Genomic DNA, 26,811 nt, shown 5'->3' with positions numbered 1-26,811 from the left:
CGGAGTGCTGCCATGGCAGAATTATTCTTTGTTGTTATCACAATAACTGTGTGTGTGTGTGTGTGTGTGTGTGTGTGTGTGAGAGAGAGAGAGAGAGAGAGAGAGAGAGAGAGAGAGAGAGAGAGAGAGAGAGAGAGAGAGAGAGAGAGAGAGAGAGAGAGAGAGAGAGAGAGAGAGAGAGAGAGAGAGAGAAAATGAATGAATGAATGAATCACATATAAAAGGATTGTGGCTTATTTGTGCTGTTATTATCACCCATCTTTTCTGATTTAACACATACACACCCCTACTTTTCATAAGGCTTTTACTAGACAGCATGATACCATTCAGATTCAGGAAGCATCAGAAATTCTATTTTATTTAATCAAGACTAGATAAATATTAAATAGCATATGAATTTTGTATTTTTTCAGTGTTTCTTCAAGTCCTGGTGACTGCCTGGACTAATCTTTGCAATTATCTTGGCAAGATTTTTAGAAGTGGCTTTCTTCTTCCTAGGGTTGGGAGAGAGTGACAAGGTCACCCATCTGGTTTTATACCTAAGGCAGGATTAAAACTCATGGTCTTTTAGTTCTAGCCTGGTGCCTTAACCACTACACCAAACTGATACTTGAACTAAAATTAGCCATGGTATTTTAAAATATGATACTCATTATAATAAAACCAGGGCTGTTATTCTAAATATGCTCCTTCTGCATGTTACAGATTCATGAGAGCTTTGAGCTATGCATCATCCTTAGATAAAGAAGATTTATTAAGCCCTATAAACCAAAATACACTGCAGCGTTCTTCTTCTGTTCGTTCCATGGTGTCTAATGCTACCTATGGTAGCTCAGACGATTACATTGGACTTGCTCTCCCGGTTGACATCAATGAAATATTTCAGGTATGTGGACAATATTTTTATCTTAAGAGAGGGAATTAGTCATATTAAGTATTGGGTTGCTATTCTGCATCAAACATTTAATTTCACCCTAGCCCTGATATATAGAGAACATTCTGCAATTTATTGCACTTACTGGAATATTGTTGAATGTTAAATACTCCACACTGGAATTACTCAGTGTTTCCAGAAATAATGACTATTTTTAAAACTTGATCTGCATAATATTTTGCCTTAAAATATTTCAGGTAAAAGAAACCCCATATTTCCAGAAGAAAACTATGCTTTCTTATGATGATCGGGGCAGTCGAGTCTTTGCCCAGGATGCTTCAGGTATGCTTTCTATTCTCTTTTGGCTTACATAGTCGCCTGCCACTTTCCCTAAGCTCTGCACCACCTCCTTTAGGAAGAAAGTGTTTATCCCAACTGCTGATTTCTAACCCCTGTGATCTGAAATATGAAATATGACAGTCATGTTTCATAGCACAGATTCTAGGACTTTCACTTCTGAGAGTATATTCAAAGCATTGTGGCTTATATTGTGCCTTATATTCAAATGGTAGTAGCTCCGACCCTTTGGAACGATCTCCCCGTGGAGATTCGTACCCTCACCACCCTCCAGACCTTCCGCACAGCCCTCAAGATCTGGCTATCCCGTCAGGCCTGGGGTTAAAGTTGTAACTCACCCCCACCCGAATGATGAATGTTGTTTCTATTTTATGTACTGTTTTTATATGTCACTGTCTGTATTCCCTTCCCCACAAGTTGTAAGCCGCCCTGAGTCCCCTCAGGGAAAAGGGCGGCCTATAAATAAACTTACAAATACAAATACAAATCTTCATGCAGACAAAAAAAGAGATATAGAGGGGTAACTACATGGTAGGACATTACTTCACAGCATTTTAATTTTGCATATCCCATAAAGTCAGGTTTATGTTATACTAGCATAGGTCTGGGCATTTTATGGCCCACGGGTCACACCTGGCCCTCAGACGATCCCAATGTGACCCACAGGTGCAGTTGGATATCAGCAATGGTGGAGCTTTGGTGGTGTGCATCAGGGCCCACGATGGCATTGGGGCCCACCACAACAGTCCATTTCTCATGTGGCCCCTTGGACAAATAAATTGCCCACCACTGTACTAGCAGAATATGCCCCATAGAGGACTGGATTGCCTAAAATGTTCTCTGGATCTTGATAAATGAAGTATTGAGAACATTTTTGTAGTGTTAGGCAACATACAGAGAAACAGATATTTATTAGTGTGCTTATTTTATGAGGCTATAGCAAAGTTCCCTTAACAATTGAAATTTATTCAAATGTGGGCTTATTATTTTATATGCCTTAAGAGAATTATAGGAATTGATTGATTGATTGGTTAAATATATTTGCCGCCCATCTCATTTTGAAACAACTCTGGGCAATTAATTGCAAAAGGTGCTATTGTATTGCTCCATTATGTTCCATTTTCTGTTGCTTAACCAAATGCTTCCAGGTTTGTCATGTGAGTCTGCTGAGCGTGTAAAGAGTCCTTTCCAGATGCTTCGTCAGCAGATAAGTCTTACGGAGATTATGAACACAAGTCGTTCAGATGCCTCCCAGTTCCTAGAAAACATGGAAGACACTGGACTCCAAGAACACACTGAAGATAATTGTCTCTATTGTGTTTGTACACACATCCTCGATTGTCAGCATAATAACAAACTGAACTCTGCATATAGTCACCCAGGTTAGTGCTACCAGATCTGCATCAGGCAGCAACTTGAATCTGATCTGCAATAACTAGAAGACTGGAAGCGTTGTCCATTCTGCTTCCATTTTCTGATGCTGCTTCAGACAGAATTCCAAAATTTATTTCATAATCTTGAAAGCTAGAAACCTTCGTTGAATGTTTAACTTCTCAAGGTGGCAAATCCTATGGAACTTAACCTTTCCCATTGTTACTGTTGTTTTGAGAACCATAGTGCCTGCCTCATAAATTCATCATTACAATACTTTTCCTTTATTAGTGCATTGTTATCAAAATAGTTCATGTTTGGTTGGATTGTTTCTAAGTTATTCAGTTCTGTATCGTGCTGGTTTTTTTTCTTTCTATGTAAATTATGTATATCATGCTGGATTTTTTTTTCTATGTAAATTATTCCATCTATCTTATATCAAACTTTATCAGAATTTTCAGACATTCCTTATTCAGACTGGTGTGGAAAGGCTATGCATAATCATTTGGATGTGGTTTCACATTCCTCGAAGTTTTCTGGAATTTCAGGATGTAGTGATGCTGTATCCCATGGATCAGCTACTAGTACCAAGAGTACTGATCTCATCATAGGTGAGTTATTTTTCACAAAGGCTGCTTCTGGTGGTTCTTGTTGCTTGGCTATTGGATGCTTTCATCAGAAATCCCAGCTTTGCACCCTGCTTCTTAACACTGGAATAATCAAAATGATTATTGATTATCCAGGCATTACTAACTTTCCCACTTTTTGCAGAATTTCTGTTTTTATATTTTCCCAGTATTTATTTATTGATTTATTAAAATTATGTGCCACCCATCTTGTCAGAGGAGATCCTAGGCAGCTTACAAATATTAAAACTAGTATAAATTAAAATAATAAAAAACAGAAATAATAAATATCATTAAAAGATAGGGTAGGAGGGGAACATGAAGCACACGGGAAACGTTGGGTCTTTTCCTAATCCAATAGTCACCTCCAGAATAGTTCATTCCTGTTTGGGAAGAGCTATATATGCTTTGGGCTTTTGATTGGGATTTAGCTCATTCTGCTTGTTTTTCCATGGTCCCCCTTATAAGTAAGTATGCCCATTTGAACCAGAAAGAATAACATTTGTACTTGACAATTGCTTTCATGCCCATTGGCCTGCATCTTTAAAATAACAGACTTTGACAATGTTATCTAGTGATATTTCAGTCGGTACCGTGTTTCCCCAAAAATATGATATGTCCTGAAAATAATATGTCCCATGCCAGATTTTTGAGGGGGCAAAAATGACTTCCCCAAAAATAAGATCAGTGGACAACCTCCCCCCCCCTCCAGCCACTCACCGACCCACTGGTATCCCAAAGGCAGCAAGCCATGTGAGTGAGGGGGAGGCAGGCCCACGACCTGGGCCAGCTCTCCCTTCAGGGCCAGGGCTGCTGCTGCCACCGCTGCTGCCATCCCAACACTGAGGAACGCTTCTTCTGAGAGGCCAGTTGGGCCAGCCGCCTGCTACCGAGTCTTCCGGGAGTCGGAGCAGAGAGTCTTCCAGCAGCCGAGCCACAACCATAGAGTGGGAAGCACACTCCCAGAGTGGCCACTGCTGGAAGTTTCTGTCTTGGCTCCCTGAAGACTCGGCAGCAGACAGCAGGCCCGACAAGCCGCTCAGAAGAAGCCATCCTCAGTGCTGGGATGGTGGCAGCCCTGGCCCTGGCTCACGCGGCTTGGCGCCTTTGGGATACTGCTCGGTCTGTGAGTGGCGCTCTGCCCGGCTGGAGAGGAGGGTTGTCGGGTGGCTGCTCTCTTGCAAGCGGACTCCCGAAGAGCCTGGCTCCAAAATAATAACCTTCCTCCCCAATAATAAGGCCAAGGCTATATTTCGGGGATCAAAAGAAAATAAGACCCTGTCTTATTTTCAGGGAAACACGGTACAAATACTGTTTCAGTTTAACATAATGTTAAATTTCTTTTTCAAGGCATGAAATCAATTCCAGATGATACTCCAGTATGCCGCATACTACTGAGAAAGGAAGTTTTGCGATTAGTAATCAATTTGAGTAGCTCGGTAGGAACTAAAGGTCATGAAACTGGTCTCTTGACGTAAGTGAAACTTCCCCCATTATTCTTAGCTTTTACAAGTAATATTCCTTTTATCTTTGAATCGGGAATGGAATTGTTCTCATATTGCACACAAATCAGTTCAAGTTCTTTATATACATATACATATAGGTGTACTTCTGGCACTTCTTATGTTGTATCTCAAAATAGAACTCACAATAATATGTTAGAAATGATTCAAAGGACTAAGCAAGGAATTGCTGAGGATTAGTTGCCAAGCACCAGTCTGTGATCATATGACTGTGGAGGGAGAAAAAGGTTGCAACAGTTGAAAGTATTTTACAGATCCTAAAACATCCTTTCTGAGGGTGTTATTAATTTGAACCATCGATATGTCGAGTCATATGTCAAGAACACCCTATAGAGGTAATCCATGACCTACAAAAGCACATTTAGTGATTGAAGTTACAATGGCACTGAAAAAAGTTTCTTATGACTGCTTTTCACTCATAATGACTATTGGAGCATCCCCATGATCATGTGATCAAAATTCAGACGCCTAACACTGACCCATATTTATGGTGGTTGCAATTGTCCCAGAGTCATGTGATCACATTTTGCAAACTTCTGGCAAGCAAAATCAATTAGTAAGCCAGATTCACTTAACAACCGTGTTACTCACTTAATAACTGCAGTGATTTACTTAACAATTGTGGCAGAATGGTCATAAAATGGACCAATTTCTATTAACAAATGTCTCACTTAGCAACAGAAAATTGAAACTCAAAATTGTGTTCATAAGTCAAGCACTACCTGTATTTAGATTAGGTTCCTTAAGTTTAGTTAAGGAACCTAACTTACTTGCATTGGGTATTTTTTCGTATTTTATTTCAAATGCTTATTTGTCAACATTTTTAGAACATTTTTAAAACATGCTTCCTTGTTTTTTATGGTCCAGAATTAAGGAGAAGTTTCCCCAAGCATTTGATGATATATGCCTTTACTCTGAAGTATCCTACTTGCTAGCTCACTGCACTTTTCGATTGCCATCTAGACGATTCATTCAAGAACTCTTTCAAGATGTACAGTTTTTGCAGGTGAGTAGAATTAAAATCTAATGAACTCTGAGAAAAGTGGGCACCAAGTTGGTGCCCCATATAAGTTGCCTTGGAAACACTGCACATGCTATTTTCTTCTAGATGCATGAAGAAGCAGAAGCTATTTTAGTCTCACTGTCAAATCAACAAACAGATAGCACATCAACTGAATCTTGACCTCTTGTGTTCCATGATGTGATAAATGTGAAGTTACTGGTAGCATTCAATAACAGCTAACTGACTGGGCAACAGAGAAGTGCCATCTTCTGAATTGTTCCAGGAATTCTGGTACATGAAATTGGATGCTCAGTTGTAGAATTTTTCTTCGACGGAACTTGCTTCCAAAGCCATCTGAGCCCTGAGGGGAATTGTTAAAACAACGAAAGAAACAAGATATGCAAGAAGAATGAAGCACCAGACACTTATGCAGGTTTTCATTTCACTTATTTTTTAAATGCATTTTAAATGTCACAAAAATAGAGGACAAATTACACGGGACCTAGTTTACATGGTTGACTTTTGACTTCCGTTTTGGACAGAGTTGATGCCTTGCTTGTTTACCCTGGATTTGAGAGACATGGTATCTTAAGCTGTATCCCATTGTTGTCAATGGAGCATGCTATAACCATGATATTAGGGGATTTCCTTGATATATTTCTTAATTTTTGTGAACACTACTTGGACAATTTCTGCTCTCGGAAAATCTTCAGTAGGTTTGGGAGTAACCTTAACTTATTTTATTGTTATAATATTAGCAGTCTTTCCAGTTTTGTTACAGTTTCATGTAATTATGTTAAACTGAACCAATTAATGAATTTCACTACAGTTTGAGTTTAGGGGGGAAACCCACCATTCCCCTGGAATTAGATTTATCTCCATGTAATGCATGCATTGTAATGGGATGTTCTACATTAATGTTCATCCAGTAATTGATTGATTGTCTAAATGTAGATCTTCAAAAACAATAATTTATGTCAGGTAAATCAAGTAAAATTAATACTTATTGCTGCTTTTTATCAAGCAAAATAATAATTTCACATTCCATGGTTTTAAATTTGCTCCTAATCATTTGCTTCAATTATACAGACAAAAGATTAATGGCAAGATAATACCAATAATTGTAGTGAAAAGCCTTAAATGTGCAGTGCTGAAGTGCTACATTGCTCCTTGGTAAAATTAGCACAAATTGTGTAATAGTGATGGTATGTAGTTCCATTCTCTCCAATATCAAATTTATGCAAGTATGAGGTTGAAACAAATTGAATTTATTTCCAAATTGAAAAGTCTCTTTTAGAATCAAAGGACATTTACAAATGTATAATTGTTTTGTTTACAAAATCTGTAAGGTTATTTGGTCATTTCTTGTGTATGGAAATAATTCAGGTAGACTGTACTGGGAATATGTCCATCAAAGTTTATTTCCCCTTAAAAGTATGCAAATATTTGCTTGTTGAGATGAAATTAGCTATTTGTTCTTAGAGGCATATATGTATTTGTTATGAAAACTAGCAATGTCTAGGTTCAGTACGTTGTCATATCAAAATATGATTTTGTTCTCTAGTTCTAGAAGAAAGGAAACACCATCATTACAAACATACTGTTGGCTAAGAAAGATGAAGCAGAGGTTTATCTGAATTGAATCTTCAGGACTAGTAAATCACAAGTAAAATCTCATAGTTGAAGAAACAGGATTGATAGTTCATTACACATAAAACTGAAAACTATTTTTCCCCCTGCCATCCTAAAATTGCCAGGTAGAACATCTGGAGCTTAAGGCATTGGATCGCTTTAAAAAAAAAAAAAAAGATGGCTCCTCACAAGAATTAGGCACCAATTCCCGAATCCTTAGAATAAACCTGAAATTCTCTTCCTGCCATTTTGGCTAGAACTACAGTAACTGATCCACAAATTAAAGTACTACAGGATGGGATACTTTCCAGGATGGCATTTTTCTAGAGAAATAGAAAACTTAATGAAGATACTGACTTGTACAAGAGAGTCAGTTCACTCTGATCCGTATCTATAATTCCCAAAAGAAAATTACCTCTAAGATACCTGACTTAACTTATATTCTAGCTTCTAACTTCTCTCAAGAACAGGTTATTCCACAGATAAGAACTCACAAACCAGATAAAGACATTCTACATAAGATTATGGGACACAGTTATTATGGATGAAGCATTTTCTTCCTCTTCCTAAAACCTTTTAAGAAAATACATGTCTTCTACCTCCAAGCAGAAGTTTACATTACCTCATTATACTGCTTTGAACATTCTAGGTGGGAGATACATCAGAATAATATTTGAGTCAGTCTAATCCTCTCTAAGGTATTGGATTATGTTACTTTGGTACATAGAGAATGCAGTATGGATAACTTAGAGAACTGTCATAAGGAGTTTTACCATTCACAACCAGAGCTGAATAATCTTAAGGGGAGTTCATAATGTTTTACTGTTACATTTCTAGACATGAAATTTGAGTGTCTATTGAGAATATTATTAGTAATATTATTATTTCTCTACTTTAGTGACCTTTTAAAAACAACAACTGAGGAAAGGAGCAATTGGAGAAATTTCAAATATTTCCTTCTCAAGTTTGAAATCTCTTTAAATACAGTATTTTAAACTGGTGAGGGTTTTTTCCCCTGTTCTTTCAGGTTTTTAGTTTAGAGACTACAGGAGGGAATGGGGTGCCCTCTGCTTCCTGTCGGTGTGGTTGTTGTTTCTGAACCATGGAGTAAAGTTTATGTTGGGAATAGCAGCAGATATAATCCAGAGAGAAGTGTGTGCCACTGAGAGTCTAGATTTCAGCATCTTCTCCTCGTGAGTGTTTGGCAAAACTGCATTACAATAATTTATGGAACATCTGGAGAGCCATGAAGCTACAGTAGTTCCATAATTTCTATGAGAACCTCCTGAGGAAAAAATAGGGGGGGGAGAAGTGGGTCAGGAAAAAATAAAGGAAGGGCTACAGCTTGTTATGCAGGGTTCATTAATAATTTTCCACCAATATTCAGAGATGCTTTGCTCATAGATAAAACAACTGTGATAACACTCCTGTGCAGAACCAAAATGGCAGCCACAGTGTAGACCAAATGGTGGTGTAAATTCCAAAGGATTCGTACAATACTTCCAGTAAAAAAAAGCAAAGAGTTGATTGTACATAGTAGTTATGAATACTACCTCAGTAATGATAGAGTATTATGATCTATAGATTGATAACTCTAGGTGAAATTAATTCATTTATTCGGTGTTTTGCATTTTTGATTTCAAGGCAAAAGTAGATGAAAAGGTTTTCTTTAAAACAAAGATAGTTCAGCTTTCAACTATAGTCATTACTGAAAAAAACAGTTTAGTTACAGTGGAAAATTAAATTCAGCTAAATGTACTAATATATCTACTTTGATAATATTGAATTTTTTTTAAAAAAATAGAGTTTTGGCTTCTGTTCAGAATACTGCCCAAGATCAATTGACCTTAGCTGTATGGGCAACAGCATCATCAAAAATTGTAAAATAACATTAAGTAAATTTGGGTCTTTGCATTAAAATACAAATCAGTGGTGGCTATAGTATCTGAACCAATGTTGCATCTATATGATGTTATACTTATTTTGTTAATCAATTTGTTGTAACTGAACATACCTGGAATCTGGATAGAAATTCATGTATTATGAATTCATTTTACTTACTGTCACATGACACATCATTGACTTTTTACAGTAATGAACCTATTTGTACCCATAAAGTTACATACAGATCAACAGCTTCTGCACTTGACAAGTAGAACGAAAAGGTTTATGGAGCCCCATTTGTTTCCCCTTGGGTGATGGGTTGCTTTCAGCTTAGGTACTTCTCTGAAGCAATTTCTCTTGATCACTAAACCCCAAATTTGGAGTAAATACAGTAGAATATGGAAGAAATCTATACTTGCATTATAGATTATAAGTATGATGGAAATGGTATCAGGGTGGTACATGCTGTAAAGCGTTTTGGCAGAAGCATTTGTAACCTCACGTAAGGGTAGCAGCCATATCTTCTTTCAAACTTCTGTTTTAAGCGTTAAAGACACATTAAAGCAGCAGCTGGTTTTTTTTTAAGTCTCAGAGAAGTTTTAACTAAGAACCGGGAAGTGCTGTGCTTAAACCTATATGGCACTGGTGTCAAACTCAATTGTGTCACGTGACATCATGCGACGTATCACAACAGGTTTTTTTGCCTTTGCGGAGCTGGGGCGTGGCCTGCATGTGACTCATCCAGCCTGCGGGTTGCCAGTTTGACACCCCTGCTGTATGGGCTTCATAACACTTCTTTGGAATTAATTTTCAAATGATGCACAGCCCTGATATCCTTGTCATTTTGAAAGGCTTGGATGGCATAATCCAGAAATGCTCTAGAAAAAAAAATCTTATCTAAATGTTCCTCCTCATTACTGAAAGGATGAAATAATTTGCAAAGATGTTTAATGCTTGCGACTGCTTTGGAATGGACCCTCATAGCAAGTTCCTATATTTTGGAAACCTCACTCCACACACTTCCCTCAGCCACAAACACTGGCAATTATTTGTACATGGGGTAGTTAAAGATACTTTCTTGGAGTATTTATGTATGGTGGTAGAAGGAGAATGAAAGAGATAACAAGCTATGGATGACAAAGCATAATTGTTATTTTCTATCTTTCTTATGATGCATTCCTGGGGGGAAAGGATAAACAGTGTGAGTAACCAAACTTGCAATTGATTTTTCACATTTAGCATCTTCATCTCCAGTGATACAGGTCCCAAAGTATCTTAATTTTAACATTAGATTATGAAACAACTTTTCCTTATTTTGTATTTTTCAAGTAGCATACAATTTAATCTTATCGTTGTTCATGTCAAAGCACCCAATTTCTACTAACTCCCTTCTCCCACTGTAACCTTTCATATAATTCCCAAGAGCGGATCACAGATTTTGGAGGAGTCACAAAAGCTCCATTTTTAATATTCCATTCTCAGAATGATCCTAGGCCCCATTTTATAACCACAGCACGGTCAAGAATCTAAAGACGTCACATTAATCAAAGACAGATTTAGATATTCATCTGTGGGGACATAGAATGCATAAGTTGGCCTCCAACATTGGCCAAGTAAAAGCTATCTGCAAGCACCCAAAGAGTCATTTGATCTGTCCTCATACATTTTGGGACCAACTGCATTTAAGTTGTTACCTGAATAGTACCATTAGGATCTTACTTTACTAAATAGGTTCTAGTAACTATTGTGAATCAACAAAAAAAATGCTCTTCTGTTATAACCTAATTGGAATCAGCCCCACAGCTCAGTAGGCTTCCTGAACTCTTTCATCCTCAGTAATAGTGGACAGCATTCCTCATCCCCTCCCCTCACGTGCAATAGTTGAAAGCAATGGGTTACAGTTTGTATCATGGAAAGATTATACATGATGACAAAACAAAGCCTTTGCAAAATTAATAACCAGTTTATAACATGAACATTAATTTCAGATAGACGAGGCATAATTCAGCCAAAGACAACATTTCTAAGGTTAGGTGTGCTTAAGTTGAATCTTGCCTTGAATATGTTAATCCTTTCTGTATAATCACGGGGAAATAAAATGTCCCTTGAATAATCTCTTTTGCAATAATCATAATTATCCTTTGATTTTGAGTGTGTGTGTGCGTGCTTTGCCATTTTGAATGGGGTTATGTGACACTGTAAATGGACAAGGTTCCCCCCTTTAATATTCCTTGGAAGCTTCACAATTTGGAGGTATAATAATCATCTGTTTCTAATACATATCCCTGTTAGAAATTATCTAGCAACGATAGCCTTATTTTGATTTTTTTTTAGAACTTTAGTGAGGATTACTGTATATTCTTAAAATGCCAGATTTGCTACACATTTTTAACTTTTTGCTTTCAGTAAAAAGTAAAGAATGTGGTTTTCCTTAGGACTATTTTTGTAAAATAGCTGGATAGCAATGCTACAGCATGCAGAAAGTGCACTTTTTTTGCCTGACTTGCTTGTAAAATAGACACTATTTAATTTGGGGAAAAATATAATTTATGCCAAAAAGAAAAAGGTATCTTGCTGCCATTTTGCGACTGCGTAGGTTAGAATAGCACAGAATGCAAGGAGGGGGAGGGGAGGGGGACACAATTTGTAAATATAATTATTGTGAAAAATGGGGATAATAGATGCCAATAACCCAAATGATGCCTGGGTTAGAAATTATGTAAATTAGTCATTCGGAGTGGGTGGGGGGAGAGATTATGAAAAGACTCATTTTCCCTATCCCGTATGGTCAATTTTCCATATAAGTTAACAAGCTGCTACATATTTGGAGGTTCTATTGTTTGTAGGTCATTGAATGAATTTTGAAATCTGATTTATATTATATACCTGTAACATAGAAAGAAAAAAAAGTATTTATATATTTTCTGTATGACAATTTCATGAGCTGTGTATAATTTTAAAAAGGCTTTGTCCCAAAAAGGTTCGGCTCACCTTGATTCTTTTTTTGTTTGTTTTCATTGGTTTGGAAATTTGTTTTGTTTTGTATAGTGTGTACAGTTCATGTCTATAGATATTACAGGCCTCTTAAAGCATTATCTTCCTATCAAAGGGATACATTGTTAATAAAATGAACTTTAAACACCTTACAAACGTGTCTTGTTGTTTGTCAAATATTAGCTTTGTTTCCCAAAGTCCTTTCACATTGAATGTTGAATAATAATAATAATAATAATAACAACAACAACAACAACAACAACAACAACAACTTAAAAATTGAAATTCAACGACTATGGCACAAACCAGCAGTGGTAATTCCAGTGGTAATTGGCACACTGGGTGCTATTCCAAAAGCACTGGAATTACATTTAAAACAGTTAAAAATTGACAAAATCACCATCAGTCAAATGCAAAAAGCCGCACTGCTTGGATCTGTACGCATATTACGAAAATACGTTGCAACGTCCTAGGCCCCTGGGTGGGGCCTGACTAGTAACCAATGCCAAATCTGGCGAAACAACTGGCCGCTGTGATACAATTGTATAATAACAACTACTACTACTATTACTTAGTTTCTACCATTAGAAATGGTTATTCCTAGGTAATTTAATTTTGAAATACTGTATGCTGTTTTTAATAAATTCTGGGCTTCATTCATTATGGCCCCAACCCTGAGGATTACTTTGGCATAGAAGACCTCCAAAGTCCCTTCCGGCTCTATTCTGATTGAAGACATGGGAGAGGGGTTCTGGTCCTTTTTCAAGAATGCAGTTCCCTTATTGTGTGTCATGTCCACCTTCTGTTTGGAATGCTGTAATACAATAGCAGAGTTGGAAGGAACCTTGAAGGTCTTCTAGTCCAACCCCCTGCCTAGGCAGGAAACCTTATTTCAGACAAATGGCTATCCAACATCTTCTTAAAAACTTCCAGTTTTGGGGCATTCATAACTTCTGGAGGCAAGCTGTTCCACTGATTAATTGTTCTAACTGTCAGGAAATTTCTCCTCAGTTCTAAGTTGCTTCTCTCCTTCATTGGTTTCCACCCATTGCTGCTGTTTCTACCTTCAGGTGCCTTGGAGAATAGTTTGACTCCCTCTTCTGATGCCCTGATTCTTCAGTCAATACAAAAGATTGTCCCATCTTTTCCTCTTCAGAATTTTACCAGCTTCATTCATTTATGTTCAGACATTATAATGTCCAGCAAACATATATTCTGTTTATTTAGAAGCTGCTCACAGTGAACTGGAATGAATATACCATAATAAATAATTTGGATATTAATTTAATAGTCTGTATTTCTTCTGGAATTTGTGCTGTGCTGTGAGGTCTGTAATCTAGCCAATGTACAGTACCAGCAGAATCGGTTCCCTGGATCATAGAGGGAGGCACCTCCATGTTGTAGAGGTAATTCAAATTGTCTTTTGGATGGAGGGGGTCTTTGATGTGCAGGGATTGGGGCTGCTTGTAAAACCAAAATCTTGGAGAGATTTGTAGGATGCTAGACCTATGCTGAATTTCTGGTTTGTTCTCTCTTCTAGTTGCACTTCCGGATAATAGAAGGGTTGAGAGTATGTCTTATTTTCTAATAGTATTCCCAAAGTAGATTGTTTATAACTGAATTCCCGAGGCTCCTCCAGCATGACTAATTGGTCAGGAATGGTATCATTCACTTCTATTATTCCAGGACTTATCTGCATGTGAATAACAACCAAATTAAAAACTGACTTCATAGTGTAAATCATAGTAAATATAAAATTATACTCTTCCCCTCCTGATCTAACTCAGCTGGCACTGGGAGATGAAATGGGTTGGCAGCAGAGCTCAGATTTCAAAACATAGTGGTTTGCTGGCAGGGAGGGGAGATGGCCTTTTGCTAGTGAATTAAGCTTTGGAAAGTGCAAGTCTTTTTCAAGGCAATCTGATCATACTCAGCTGTGCTAACAATTGTTTCCCTTCCCTGCAGCAGCAGAGCTAGCTCAGATTTCAAAACGCAGAGTTATGCTGTCAGAAAAGGGGCATTACCGTATTTTTCAGAGTATAAGATGGTCCAAAGTATAAGACACACCTGATGAAACAGCTGATGGTCGGGAGGCGGATCCAACTGACCATCAGCTGCTTGTGCTAATCAGGCTGTGCTGAAGTTGAAACTGAGATAGGCTGCAAGGAGGCAAATTTTTGGGAGGCAGAGACCAAAGGGTAGGGGGCGGTGGGTGGGCGGGGCTATAAGATGCACCCAAACGTCCACCTTCTTTTGGGGGGGGGGGAGTGTGTCTTATACTCAGAAAAACACAGTACTTTTTCTGTTAATGAATTAAGCTTTTGGAAAATGCAGGTCTTTTTCAAGGCAAAATGATCATGCAGTTCAGCTGCTTCATTACTTTACTAGGCTGCACAAGTAGATGGGTCAAAAAATATGCCACTTGTGGCATTCTGCCACATGGTTCAGCAACCAAGGTTCAGAGCCAAGGTGGCGCAGTGGTTAAATGCAGCACTGCAGGCTACTGCTAGATCAGCAGTTCAGCGGTTCAAATCTCACCGGCTCAGGGTTGACTCAGCCTTCCATCCTTCCGAGGTGGGTAAAATGAGGACCCAGATTGTTGGGGGCAATATGCTGACTCTCTTAGAGAGGGCTGAAAGCCCTATGAAGCGGTATATAAGTCTACTGCTATAACTGAGCAGCCTATTCTCCTTCCCGTCCCCACCTCCTGAACTTTGGAGATCTTCCAAGGTATGTGAGTGATTGTGTCGGAGGGGTGAGAATTGTGTAGAATCCAGGGAGGAGCAAAGGAGGCTCAATGCTCTGGGGCCCAGCAGGTCAGGATGGGGGAGGGAGATATGTGGACATACTGCCGCATCTCTGTGGTCCTAAGGCTGAATAACCAGGTGATTTCTGCAGAATACATAACTTTGAAATACCGTATTTTCACCCATATAACCCGCGGGTTATATGCGGTTTTTACATGCACAGCGCCCCCCTGCGGGTTATATGCGTGGGCGGGGTATACGGAAAATATTTTACACGATCGGAGGCTTACACGATCGGAGGCTTGCTTCTTTCTCCGTTTCTTCCCCCACCCCGATCTCAGCTGTTTCCTTCTCCTCCGTTCCTTTCCTCTTCCCCAGCGTGCGCAGGCTTCTTTCTCCGTTTCTTCCCCCACCCCGATCTCAGCTGTTTCCTTCTCCTCCGTTCCTTTCCTCTTCCCCAGCGTGCGCAGGCTTCTTTCTCCGTTTCTTCCCCCACCCCGATCTCAGCTGTTTCCTTCTCCTCCGTTCCTTTCCTCTTCCCCAGCGTGCGCAGGCTTCTTTCTCCGTTTCTTCCCCCCCCATCTCAGCTGTTTCCCTTCTCTTTTACTCGTCGCGGGTTATATGCGTGGGCGGGTTATATGCGTGGACGGGGTATACGGGAAATATTTTACACTATCCGGAAAACCCGCGGGTTATATGCGTGTGCGGGTTATTTGCGTGGGCGGGTTATATGGGTGAAAATACGGTAAGTTTGAACAGTCTGTTGTACCTTTGAACAATCATTAAAAGATCCGCTGTATAGGAATAGCTATACTCAAATTGGTTAATTCTTCCCTAAAATTTATTATTCCAATACAACATCATCATAATTTTTGTTGTTAACCACTACAGATCTATGTAAGGAAGTAGTGGGCATAAACCCCTCATATTTATGCAAAATACTGTGTTGCAAAAGTTGCAAAATCCATCACCAATCCCAAATCATTTTCCCTAACATGGTTATTGTGGTAAGTAATTATCAGAATTATTTTAAAATCTGTGTAAATCAATTGGCTAATCATTTATCACAGCCTGTGCAGTTTTTCTGGCAAAACAAGTCATTTTTTTAATCTAAAAATGCAGGGGTGTCAAACTGGTGGCCTGCAAGCCAAATGTGTCACACACAGGCCACGCCCAGCCCAGCTCCGCAAAGGAGGGAAACGTGAAACGTCACGTGATGACAATGCGACGCCGCGAGTTTGACACCTGTGATCTAAAGAATGCTGTCAGAAATGAAATACCAAGTACGCTAAGAAAATATAAATAAAAACTCTGAATATCGAATAGATGCTCCTCTCCTGCACTGTGGGCCTTACCTATTTTTTTCTCCTTTTAATCTGTTTTCATACACTATCTCCAAAATGTTTAGGTCGATACACGGATGGTTTTAAAAAGCTATACGAAAGTGAGCTGTTTTCTTAACCTAAAGTTCCAAGGTCTCAAACAAGTTTTCTATTTTCATAAAAATGAAGAGTGCAACCTTGCATCAGGGCACAAGGGCTGACTTATGTGTAGCTATGCAACAATAATACAGAAGAGATGGACTCTGAATTTCAACAGTGTAATGTCGCTTTTGCCCTTCTTTGGCTGCCAATACCTTATTAGATATAGTATAACATTCATGAATCCCAACATCCTGGATGGGAACTCCAGCAGCTGCATTATCAGCACATCTGGATGGCACCAAATTGAGGAAGGTGGATCAAATGCAATTTCTTAATGATCTAACCTTACCTTCAAAAATGGGGTCACTTTAGGCTGTGGTATTGCAGGACACAAACAATTCTTTAAGCTGGAAAAAAAAACAATGGGGAAATTAAATAAAAATAGCTTGTTTTTTCATTAAGAGGTGGGAAGATTTTTTTCAAAAAGAAAACTCAGTTTAAATTTAGGCACTGAAATTTAGTCAAATATATCAAGGGCAATTGAACATATATGCTGCTTAAGACTCTAGGTTTGGTGCATTATAGTCCAACTCATGGATTTATGAAACACCATCTAGTGTTAAGATATTCACGTAGTGTTGAGTAAGAGAAAAAGATAGCAAATAATTAAGTCAGAAGGAAATGCAGCAAGTAAATTGAAAGCCACTTTATATTGGTTTATATAAAAGTTGTTGATAAGACAAACATTTTTGCTCTTGTGTAAGCATAAACTGATGTAGAATAAAATATCTATATTCAATTTACATGAGAAAATTCTGGACTCACACATTAAATAAACTCTAATTGAGTTTGCTTGCTTTGCAACAGCATTATTCGGCAAGCCCAGCTAACAATGTTAATTATGTGACCCTAATCTGAGACAACGGGGGATTGTTGAGACATAGCTGCAATGGAGTAAATTAAAAGGTAGAGATGTGGAGAAGGAAATGGGGAAATTATAAGAGAAGGAAGCACAAATATTTACCTGTTCCAGAGATATTATGTGATTTGAAATAATGAAGTTCTCAGCATGGGGTTGATAGGTTGTCCTTTTGGGATTCTGGTTCATGGAGCTCTTGAACCCTCAAACATTCCAAAAAATTAACTGGAAAAGAAAAACACAAATAAGGAGAAAAAAAGCCCAGTGATTCTGTACACTGTTTAGTGGCCCTGTGTAGATCGATAATAAATTTATGAATGCAGGGAAAGGAAACCAGAGAAAAAATGTGGGGTAGAAGCAAGATTAACTGCAGATAGGATTTGTTTTCACTGCTCACTTAGTCAGCCTTCCAGGAAAGGAAAAGAAGATACAAGAAATCATACGTGCCTCACTACAACGCTCTGAGTTTCACATTAAAAGAACTCTTGAACCTGGTTATTTAAAGTTGCTGTTTAAAGTTCAACTTTTGGGTCTTCTGCTGAATATAGTCTAGTTTGATGGAAGCTGATGTAATGGAGACTTCAGAACTTCCTAATCTGGATGTCTCCCTCCACTCTTTATTCTTGTCCTGTCAGGAATCAGAAACAAAAGTTTGGGAATACAGTGCCTAAGATTTCCAGTCAGTCTGAGTTGCCTGAGAATTATGAGAGCTGCAATATCACAGGGGACGGTTCCACCACAAAACCGCGGTAGACAATTGCGCACTCGACAAAAGCGCGTACGTGATGTCATCACAGCGTGACGAAAACATTGCGCTGTGAGCGGTAAATTTAAAATTAAAGCAAAAACCTTACCCTAACCCCCCCAAACCTAACCCTAAACCTAACCCTAACCCTAAACCTAACCCTTAACCTAACGCTAAACCTAACGGTAACCCTTAACCTAACGCTAACCCTAACCCTAACGCTTAACGTAACCCTAAACCTAACCTTAACCCTTAACCTAACCCTAAACCTAAACCTAAACCTAACCCTTACCTTTATGTGAATCGGCTTGCTTTAATTTTATTTTAATTTTAATTTTATTTATTTTTTTAATTTTTTTGTCATGCTGCTGATGACGTCAGGTACGCGCTTTCGTCGAGCGCGGTTTTGTCGACCACGGTTTTGACGGGTCACGACAGGGGACTTCTGATCAGGGAAGGCTTGATTAGAAGGCGGAATAAGATTGGTGTGAATTGACTGACTTCCTCTGAGCCCACTTTAAAAGACTTTTTAAAGCACTTCGGTCTTTTGAAATAAGGAACGGACCCTGCCATAGTGTGGGAATAATGCTAGGAAAAAGAAGATTCTTCCAAAATAAGGCTAGCCATAATCTCTTTGCTGGCCCTGGTGAATTAGGAGCAGGGAGACCTAGCACACCACAGCCGTGGAAATATGTTGAGTAACTTGAGGCAATCGCTCCCTCTTAGTCCAATTTACCTCACAAGGCAGAGCTTGTAAGGAAGAAATAAAGGGGAATCTCCACATAAACCACATTGAGCCCTGAAGAAAGACAAGATATAAAACTCAGTAATAACAATAATTGAATTCCTAGGAATACCACTAGACGGCACTGCCAAACTTCAGTAGCTTCACTTTTCATGGTTTTGGAGGATGGAAAATTACCAAATAGGATTTTGTGTGTGTGCGTTTAACTTAAGATTTTTTCCTTCATTTTATTATTTTAATCTTCAATGAAAAGACTAGAACAAGCTTTTCTCTCTCAACCAACACATCAAGTAATTTTGATTTCTACCAAAGATACATAGTGAATATCTTATATAGTGTAGTTGTCTACCATTATACAATTTCTCTGACTATTACGACAAATATACTATCATTTGGAACTATTTGAAGCTAACTGGGATCCAGAAACAAGACTACGAAATATCAGGAATATATGTGCATATAGACTATCTGGATGTAGTCAACAGCTACACAATTAAGTACCATGTGAATCAGCAGACACGAATAATCTCAACAGTGAAATATAAGAATGCATCCAGATGCTACTCTGTCTACCAACAGATTGAAGAAAACCACAGCAGGATTCTTCATTATTGATCAGCAACATACACACACACACACACACTAACGTCGTCTGCATTTCTTCTTCAATTGAGGGAGGGCTTGTCACATCTTAATGAAGGCAGATGTGTTGGTTAGGTTTTTTAGGGGTTCATCCAGCCTAATTCAATTTTGGTCACCACACTATAAAAAGATGTTAAGACTCTAGAAAGAATGCAGAGAAGAGCAATCAAGGTGATTAGGGGACTGGGGACTAAAACATATGATGAATAATTGCAGTAACAGGGCATGGCTAGTCTAGTGAAGAGAAGCACAAGGGGAGACATGATAGCAGTGTTCCAATATTTGTGGGGCTGCCATTCATTTCATTTCATTTATTAGGTTTGTATGCTGCCCTATTCCCGAGAGACTCAGGGAGACCATAGAGAGGAGGAAGTCAAGCTATTTTCCAAAGTACCTGAAGGCCAGACAAGGAATAATGGATGGAAACTGACTAAGGAGAGATTCAACCTAGAAATAAGGAGAAATTTTCTGACAGTGAGAACAATCAACTAATGGAACAGAAGTTGCCTTTGGAAGTTGTGGGAGCTTCATCACTGGAAGCTTTCAACAAGAGACTGGACTGCCATCTGTCAGAAATGGTGTAAGGTCTCCTGCTTGGGGCGGGGGGGTGTTGGGCTAGATGACCTACAAGGTCCCTTGGAATGGTCCCAAGAGGCTGGAGAATACCCAAATTCCCCAGCCACTTGGGGAATTTTGGAAATCAAAGTTCACCAAGCGTAAATTCTTGGAATCAAAGCCCACCCAGCTGAAAGTTGCCAAGGATGAAAAGCACAGTGTATACAATGGACCATTATTTTTCTTATAAGTAACTCACATAGGAAGATAAAAAAGGAAACTGTCAGGAAAGAGGAAGTAAAACAAATGGGTTGGCAAGATGCCAGAGAAAGAAAATACAGTAAATTATGCAGGGAAGGAATTGAGGCTGTACTAATGACAGTTCTCATATTTGGAAGGTGGGAAGTAATACGAAGGAATGTAATGCAATGTCAGGAAATCCTGGTTGACAGCTCTCTCTCTCTCTCTCTCTCTCTCTCTCTCTCTCTCTCTCTCTCTCTCTCTCTCTCTCTCTCTCTCTCTCTCTCTCTCTCCCTCCCTCCCTCCCTCCCTCCCTCCCTCCCTCCCTCCCTCCCTCTCTCTCTCTCTCTCTCTCTCTCTCTCCACAAAGCTGTGTGAGGATATACATATTATGAAACACGTTTAATGGTTTGGGTGCTTGATGCCTAGAAACTGTTGCGTTTCATAAAGTAATGTGCATTATGGGGAAGAATTCTCAATCTATACACAGCACGTGAAACCTATATTTCTTGGAACCTTCAAAGCAATATGTTGTTGTGTGATGCAACCAGCCCACATGTCACTCGTGTGATTTTCAGTGGAAGAAGTATGGGCCAAACAAGTCCAGTGATCTTACATCTGATAAGAAAAAAATTAAGTTTGTTAGTGAATAATTCCTGAAGACTGTCATAAATATGAGTCAACTGCCAATCATCTGAATTTTCATCACGTGGGGATGCTGCAGTAGTTGTATGTATGAAAAATGGTCATAAGTCACTTTTTTCAGTGTCATTGTAATTTCAAAGGGTCACTAAATGAACTGTTGTAAATTGAGGACTATCTGTAAATATATATATATACATATACATATACATATACATATACATATACATATACATATACATATACACATACACGGTTCCACCACAAAAACGTGCTCGACTAAACCATGCCCGACTAAACCGTGTCATCAACAGGGCAACAACAGCGCGGAGACAGAAGCACGCTGTAAACCCTAAACCTAAAATTAACCCCTAAACCTAAACCTAACCCCCCTAAACCTAATCCTAAACCTAACCCTAAATCTAACCCTTAACCTAACCCTAAACCTAACCCTAAACCTAACCCTTAACCTAACCCTAAACCTAATCCTAACCCTTAACCTAACCCTAAACCTAACCCTAACCCTTAACCTAACCCTAACCCTTAACCTAACCCTAAAGCTAACCCTAAAGCTAACCCTTACCTTAAGTTGAATCGGCTTGCTTTCAAAGCGCTATTTAAAGCGCCCTTCTTTCTCCGCGATGGCTGTTGTCGCCCTGTTGATGACGTCAGCGACACGGTGTAATCGGGCGCGGCTTAGTCGAGCACGGTTTTGATCACACACACACACACACACACACACACACACACACACACACACACATATAAGGTTTGATCAGCCAGTGTGTTTCTTCCTATGTTTTTCTCATGATTGTCCCAAGGTTAAGTATAGCCACAATGACAAAATGTTAGACTCAGCAATGCATTGCACACTTAGGTGCGGAGCAGATACAGGGGACGAAAGGAGAATTAAAAACTAGGAGAAATCCTGAGACTTAATATTAATAATCCATGTGTGTGATAGGGAAGATGATAGCCAAAAATAATTGCTGAACAGTTGGGTCAGTTGAATCAGCAAATCAGTTTTGAACAGTTATGTAGCTAATCAGTTCTGGTCAGCAGACCTTAATCAGCAAAGTTAGAAAGAATAGAGCTGGAAGGCACCTTGCAGGTTTTCTAGTCCAGTTCCCTGATCAAGCAGGAGATCTTAAACCACTGATGTCAAACTTGCCACGTCAAACTTGCCACGTTGCCATCATGTGATGTTTTGCAATGTTTCCCCCATTTGCAGAGCATTTCAGACAAGTGATTGTCCATTTTCTTCATAAAAACTTCCAATGATGAAGCACCCACAACTTTTGAAGGCAAGCTGTTCCACTGGTTAATTGTCCTCACTGTTAGGAAGTTTCTCCTTAATTCCAGGTTGCTTTTCTCCTTGATTAGTTTCCATCCATTGTTTCTTGTCCTGCCCTCTGATGCTTTGGAAAATAAATTGTCCCCTCTTCTTTAAGCCTCTCAAATATTGGAGTACTGCTATCGTACTGCTATCAATACTCAAATACTGGAATACTGCTATGTTAGCTTAGTTCCATTTTTATTTTCAAGATTTGTGATGGTCAATTCTCAGAATGCAGTCTTGCACTGAACACAAATGAAAATTTAATCATAATGTAAAGACTAAGGATTAAAGATGCATAGTAAAGGTTGTCAATTTCCTATTTTCCAGAACCGCCATACTACCTCTCACTTAATATAGATATAATCACAATGAATTCATTAGCAGTAACTTGGAGACGTTATGATCAAGAATTCAGCACTGGATTTATTAGAGGTTACATTCTTTACATGAAAATGAGTAATCAAAGCTGTATAGTACAAGAATCCAGACCATTTATACATGCAGGTAAGTGATCCTCATTCTGCAGAATAATGTATCTTTGAGTTAGCTGACACTAGCCAGAACACAGAAAAACTCAAATAACCAATGCAAGATCAAAAGATGTAGAGAAACCTGGTCCAAAGATCCATGAGTCAGATACAACAGAATGGATAACATCATCATCATCATCTGAGATATAAGTAATATTTAGGAATTGGTAGGCAGTCCTCCTAAGAACAGAAGGAGATTTAACATAGTCCGTAAATCATGTTTTTTTTCCATAAATAAACGAAGGTAATTGAAGAGGAAAAACACAAAGTTGAAAATTCAAAATAGGAGTTTAAGATCTAAAGCAGTGTTTTTCAGCCCCAGCAACTAGGTTTTGTGGCCTTCTAGCTAGGGAATTCTGGGAGTTAAAATCTCATATGTTGCAAACATTGAAAAATACAGATCTAGAGAGTTGCAATGCTTAAGAACAGCGATGGCAATCTTTTTTGCCTCAGGTACCAAAAGGACATGCGCTATCACGTTTGCATGCCAGCCCCCATAATTTAATGCCCCCTGCGCCATGCCCCCTGCGAATGTGCACATGACACTCTGTCCCCCCCCCCCTGCCCTGTGCATGTGTGCATGGCTTTCTTGGAGCCTGGGGAGCTTCAGAGGGGACATAGACCAGAGGGAAAAAAAGCGGATTCCCGCAATTTCAACTTCTCCAGACTTTTGTTTGTTGGACAGCCAATTTTATTAGCAAGAACCAATCCATGCGTTTATTTGACATTTTAATCCACTTGAACTACGCAAAAGCATTTCATTCTTTTAGACTGTGACAGTAGGATGAAATATAAAAATAAAGAAAACCAACCCTTACCACTGTAGTTTACATCAAAACGAAGCTGCTCATGTTTCTGTCCAAGGCAATTTCTAGAGGTTAACCTTACATTGTACAGGAACTGGTCGCCCATCTTGAATGAACAGCTATTTTTGAATTTTGTCCTGCAATATATTCTTGTAGAAGAGCTTTCAAGAAGTAGCATGGAAGGAAAAAAACACAATCTTTTATCGTATTTGTAGTCAAAAATAATACGTAGTCAAAAATAATAATAAACTTTTCCCCCAGGGAAAAGGGCGGCATACAAATAAAGGGAAAATGAAAAAAATAATAATGAAAAAATTAAAGACATTTAAACTTTTGTCTACAAGTTCAAAATTTATTCTGAACCAGGGTTTGTCTCTAAGCCACTATAAATTTCAGTGTATTTTACTATAGGCATACAATAACCTTAAGCAAAATGTCAAGGATTTCCTCCATTTAAGTTAAATATGAAATCACTGACTTGCTTTAACTTTCTGATAGTCATCAGTCTCTTTTATCCAAGATAGATTTTGTCTCCTGGCATCAAAGTCTTCAACATCCCTAAATATTCCTTTCAAACATATCCCAAAATCCTGATAAAACTAGTCTAAGCTCCTTCATATTATGTTTTGGATTGACTTTGGAAGACTGATTTGAGAATACTCACACATCAGACAAAATAAACTCCATTGGACAGCGTTCCTGTAAGTAATAGGCCGTCTCTACATATCCAGGATCCCAAGTACATTTAATATTAATCATGTCTTCAATTTCACAGCTCAGATTTTGGGGCTTATCTGGCTTCTCTGTAAAAACAAGTTTGTATTAAAATTTTACCTTTTTATATTTCCTCTGTACTGTTACCTTCCAGAAAATGTCAAGTTGATCATCTTGATTCCCCCACCACCAGCAGAAAGATGACTAATTTCAATGTACAGACACTTAATCCCTCTCCATCTTTACATATCCTGTCACTTTTATTTAAGGATGTTTCCAATGACCATCTTCCCATAACAACTATCGTGCTGTGGAGTTTCCCACCCATGTCTTTTGTCTTTTCATCAGGAATTCAGCAATATGCACAGAGCTTCCTCATTTTGAAGGAAAGTGACCAGACCCACCCATGAATGGCTGAAACCAGTAATATTATTATCTAATAACTACAGCTGTGTGAAAAAGTCCTGCACGCTTTCAGTTTTAAGCTGTATTTACATGTTTAATCAACTTTTCACTCATAGAAACCACACAAAATTAGTACTTGATGAAAATTTCTGTAGATGGATTGAGATGCATAATTTTTATTAATATAACCAAAGTCTTTTTAAAGTTTTGAGTGAGTTTATGTGCTAAAACAAACACAACTTGAATTTTCGAGAATGTTAGGATTGAAAGTAGCCAATCATCAGTGAGCTTTGGCTGACCAATTAAAATACACAGAGGCTAAATCTATGAGCCAATCAATGTCTCTGACTATAAATAGGCATGAAAAGCATTGAGAAATTTAATTTAGCTCTGGCTGCAGGCAAGGACGAAAGCCTTTGCTTTCACCAGTACTGAGCAGTGGCAACACATCATTGTGCTTCATTCCCTGTACAGAAATAATCAAGAGAGTGAAATGCCATCGCACCACAGTGAGCAGAGTGGTTGAAAAATACCAAATAGCTGGTTCAGTTGATGACAGGCTCTGCTCTGGAAGACCAAGAAAGTCAACAAAATGGCAAGATCAGGCTCTGCAATGCATTTTGATGGCTGACAGGAAGCTCAGTTCACCTCAGATTACAAGAATTTGGGGTGAAACATGTGCACAAGCACAATGCATCGCAGACTGCTTGCCGGAGGACTCAAAGGCTGCAGGGTTCGAAGTAAACCATTGCTCACAGACGCTCACCACTCTCGTCGATATGCGTGGGCCAAGAATTATGCCAAGTGGACCAAAGAACAGTGGGCCAAGGTCATCTTCAGTGACGACAGCAATTTCTACTTGATTGGGAATCAGTGCAATAAGTATGTCAGAAGATTTCCAGCTGAAGAATTTAGGCTGTACTGCCTGAATCAGGGATGTGCAGGCAGGGGAGGCAGGGGAGGCAGGGCCTCACCACTGTCATCATGAAAAGAAAAACAAATGTAAAAGGGAAAAGGCTAATGTAGTTGCTGACAGAGTCACAGTGGATGACTCTGCTTAGTGTTTAACTGCAGGGGGAGGCGAGAGAACCACTTGCCTCCTTTAGACTATTGTTATGATCACGTGAGCAGAGTTAAGCAAGGGTTAAAAGGCAAAAAATTCCTTATGCAAAGGAGGCACGTGGTTCTCTCGCCTTCTGTACAGGGCATTTTTAGAGGCTTTTTAGAGTTCTCTGGGAGCAACTAGCTCAGTCTGACCTCAGAGCTCTTGCCTTTCTCCTTTCACATTTTTTTTCTTTTTATGAGGACAGGCAAGAACAGAGTTGAAATCCTCTATGAAACAGCTGGAAAAGGTCCATGTGTGGGGGGAGGGGGGAGGAATTCAAAAGGTTTGATTGCATGCAGAGCCACGTTGCCTTTTCAAACACACACACACACACACACACACACCTGGATAAAAGTATATAAGCCCAGCTTCACTGATGACAAGTTTTAAAAGGCAACATGGCTCCACCTGCAATCAAAGGCTCGGATCAGAAGGCAGCAGGGGAAGGGGGGTATGGTAGAGGAGCTGCTTTCAAGCCATTGGAAAATATATCCAATCCAACTTCGTGTTTGTGTTTGTATGAGAGTGAGTGAGTGAGAGAGGGATCCAACTTCTCTCTGTGTGTGTGTCTGTTTGAGAGAGGGGGAGAGAGGGAGAGAGGGAGGAAGGAGGGGGAGGAAGAAGAAAAAGAATGAAGGAAAACTTATTTTGCAACGGGGAAAAATGCTGTCGCTTTAAATAGGAACTGAGCATGCCTGGCTGTGGAATTCTGGGAGCTGAAGTCCACAAGTCTAAAAAAATTGCTACCTCACCAGCCATAAAGCTCACCGCACGTGACTGGCCTGAATCTATCTGTGAAGCATCCATTGCACATGCTAATCTGGGGCTGTATCGCTGCTTCTGGTATTGGTCGGATACAAATCGTGCAGGGAATCATGAATTCCAAGCAGTATGTTGAAGTCCTGGAAAAGACCATGCTTCCTTCAGCTCAGCAACTTGTAGGGAAGGACTTTTACTTCCAGGATGACAATGCTTCTTGTCATTGAACC

At 39.1% G+C, this 26,811-nt stretch overlaps 1 protein-coding gene across 4 annotated transcripts in view; it reads left to right on the top strand.

The window, feature by feature from the left end:
• RICTOR (RPTOR independent companion of MTOR complex 2) overlaps positions 1-9,168 on the top strand; it is a 54,733-nt gene extending 45,565 nt beyond the window's left edge. For 3 of the 4 annotated variants that reach the window (XM_087715440.1, XM_087715438.1, XM_087715437.1), the window contains 7 exons: positions 706-886; positions 1,132-1,216; positions 2,380-2,613; positions 3,055-3,213; positions 4,579-4,702; positions 5,619-5,757; positions 5,860-9,168. In XM_087715440.1, coding sequence (XP_087571566.1) covers positions 706-886; positions 1,132-1,216; positions 2,380-2,613; positions 3,055-3,213; positions 4,579-4,702; positions 5,619-5,757; positions 5,860-5,934 — 997 coding nt within the window. In that variant the 3' untranslated portion in view covers positions 5,935-9,168. The remainder of the gene's footprint in view (positions 1-705; positions 887-1,131; positions 1,217-2,379; positions 2,614-3,054; positions 3,214-4,578; positions 4,703-5,618; positions 5,758-5,859) is intronic. The other variant, XM_087715441.1, reaches the window with a different exon arrangement.
• The last annotated feature ends 17,643 nt before the right edge of the window (positions 9,169-26,811 follow it).

Source organism: Thamnophis sirtalis, unplaced genomic scaffold (genome assembly GCF_051295495.1).
Source record: "Thamnophis sirtalis isolate CommonGarterSnake01/CBP01778 unplaced genomic scaffold, rThaSir2_p1.2 scaffold_5, whole genome shotgun sequence".
Lineage (NCBI taxonomy): Eukaryota > Metazoa > Chordata > Lepidosauria > Squamata > Natricidae > Thamnophis > Thamnophis sirtalis.
The sequence above is the reverse complement of the archived record's forward strand: the minus strand, read 5'-3'. Positions and strand labels throughout refer to the sequence as shown.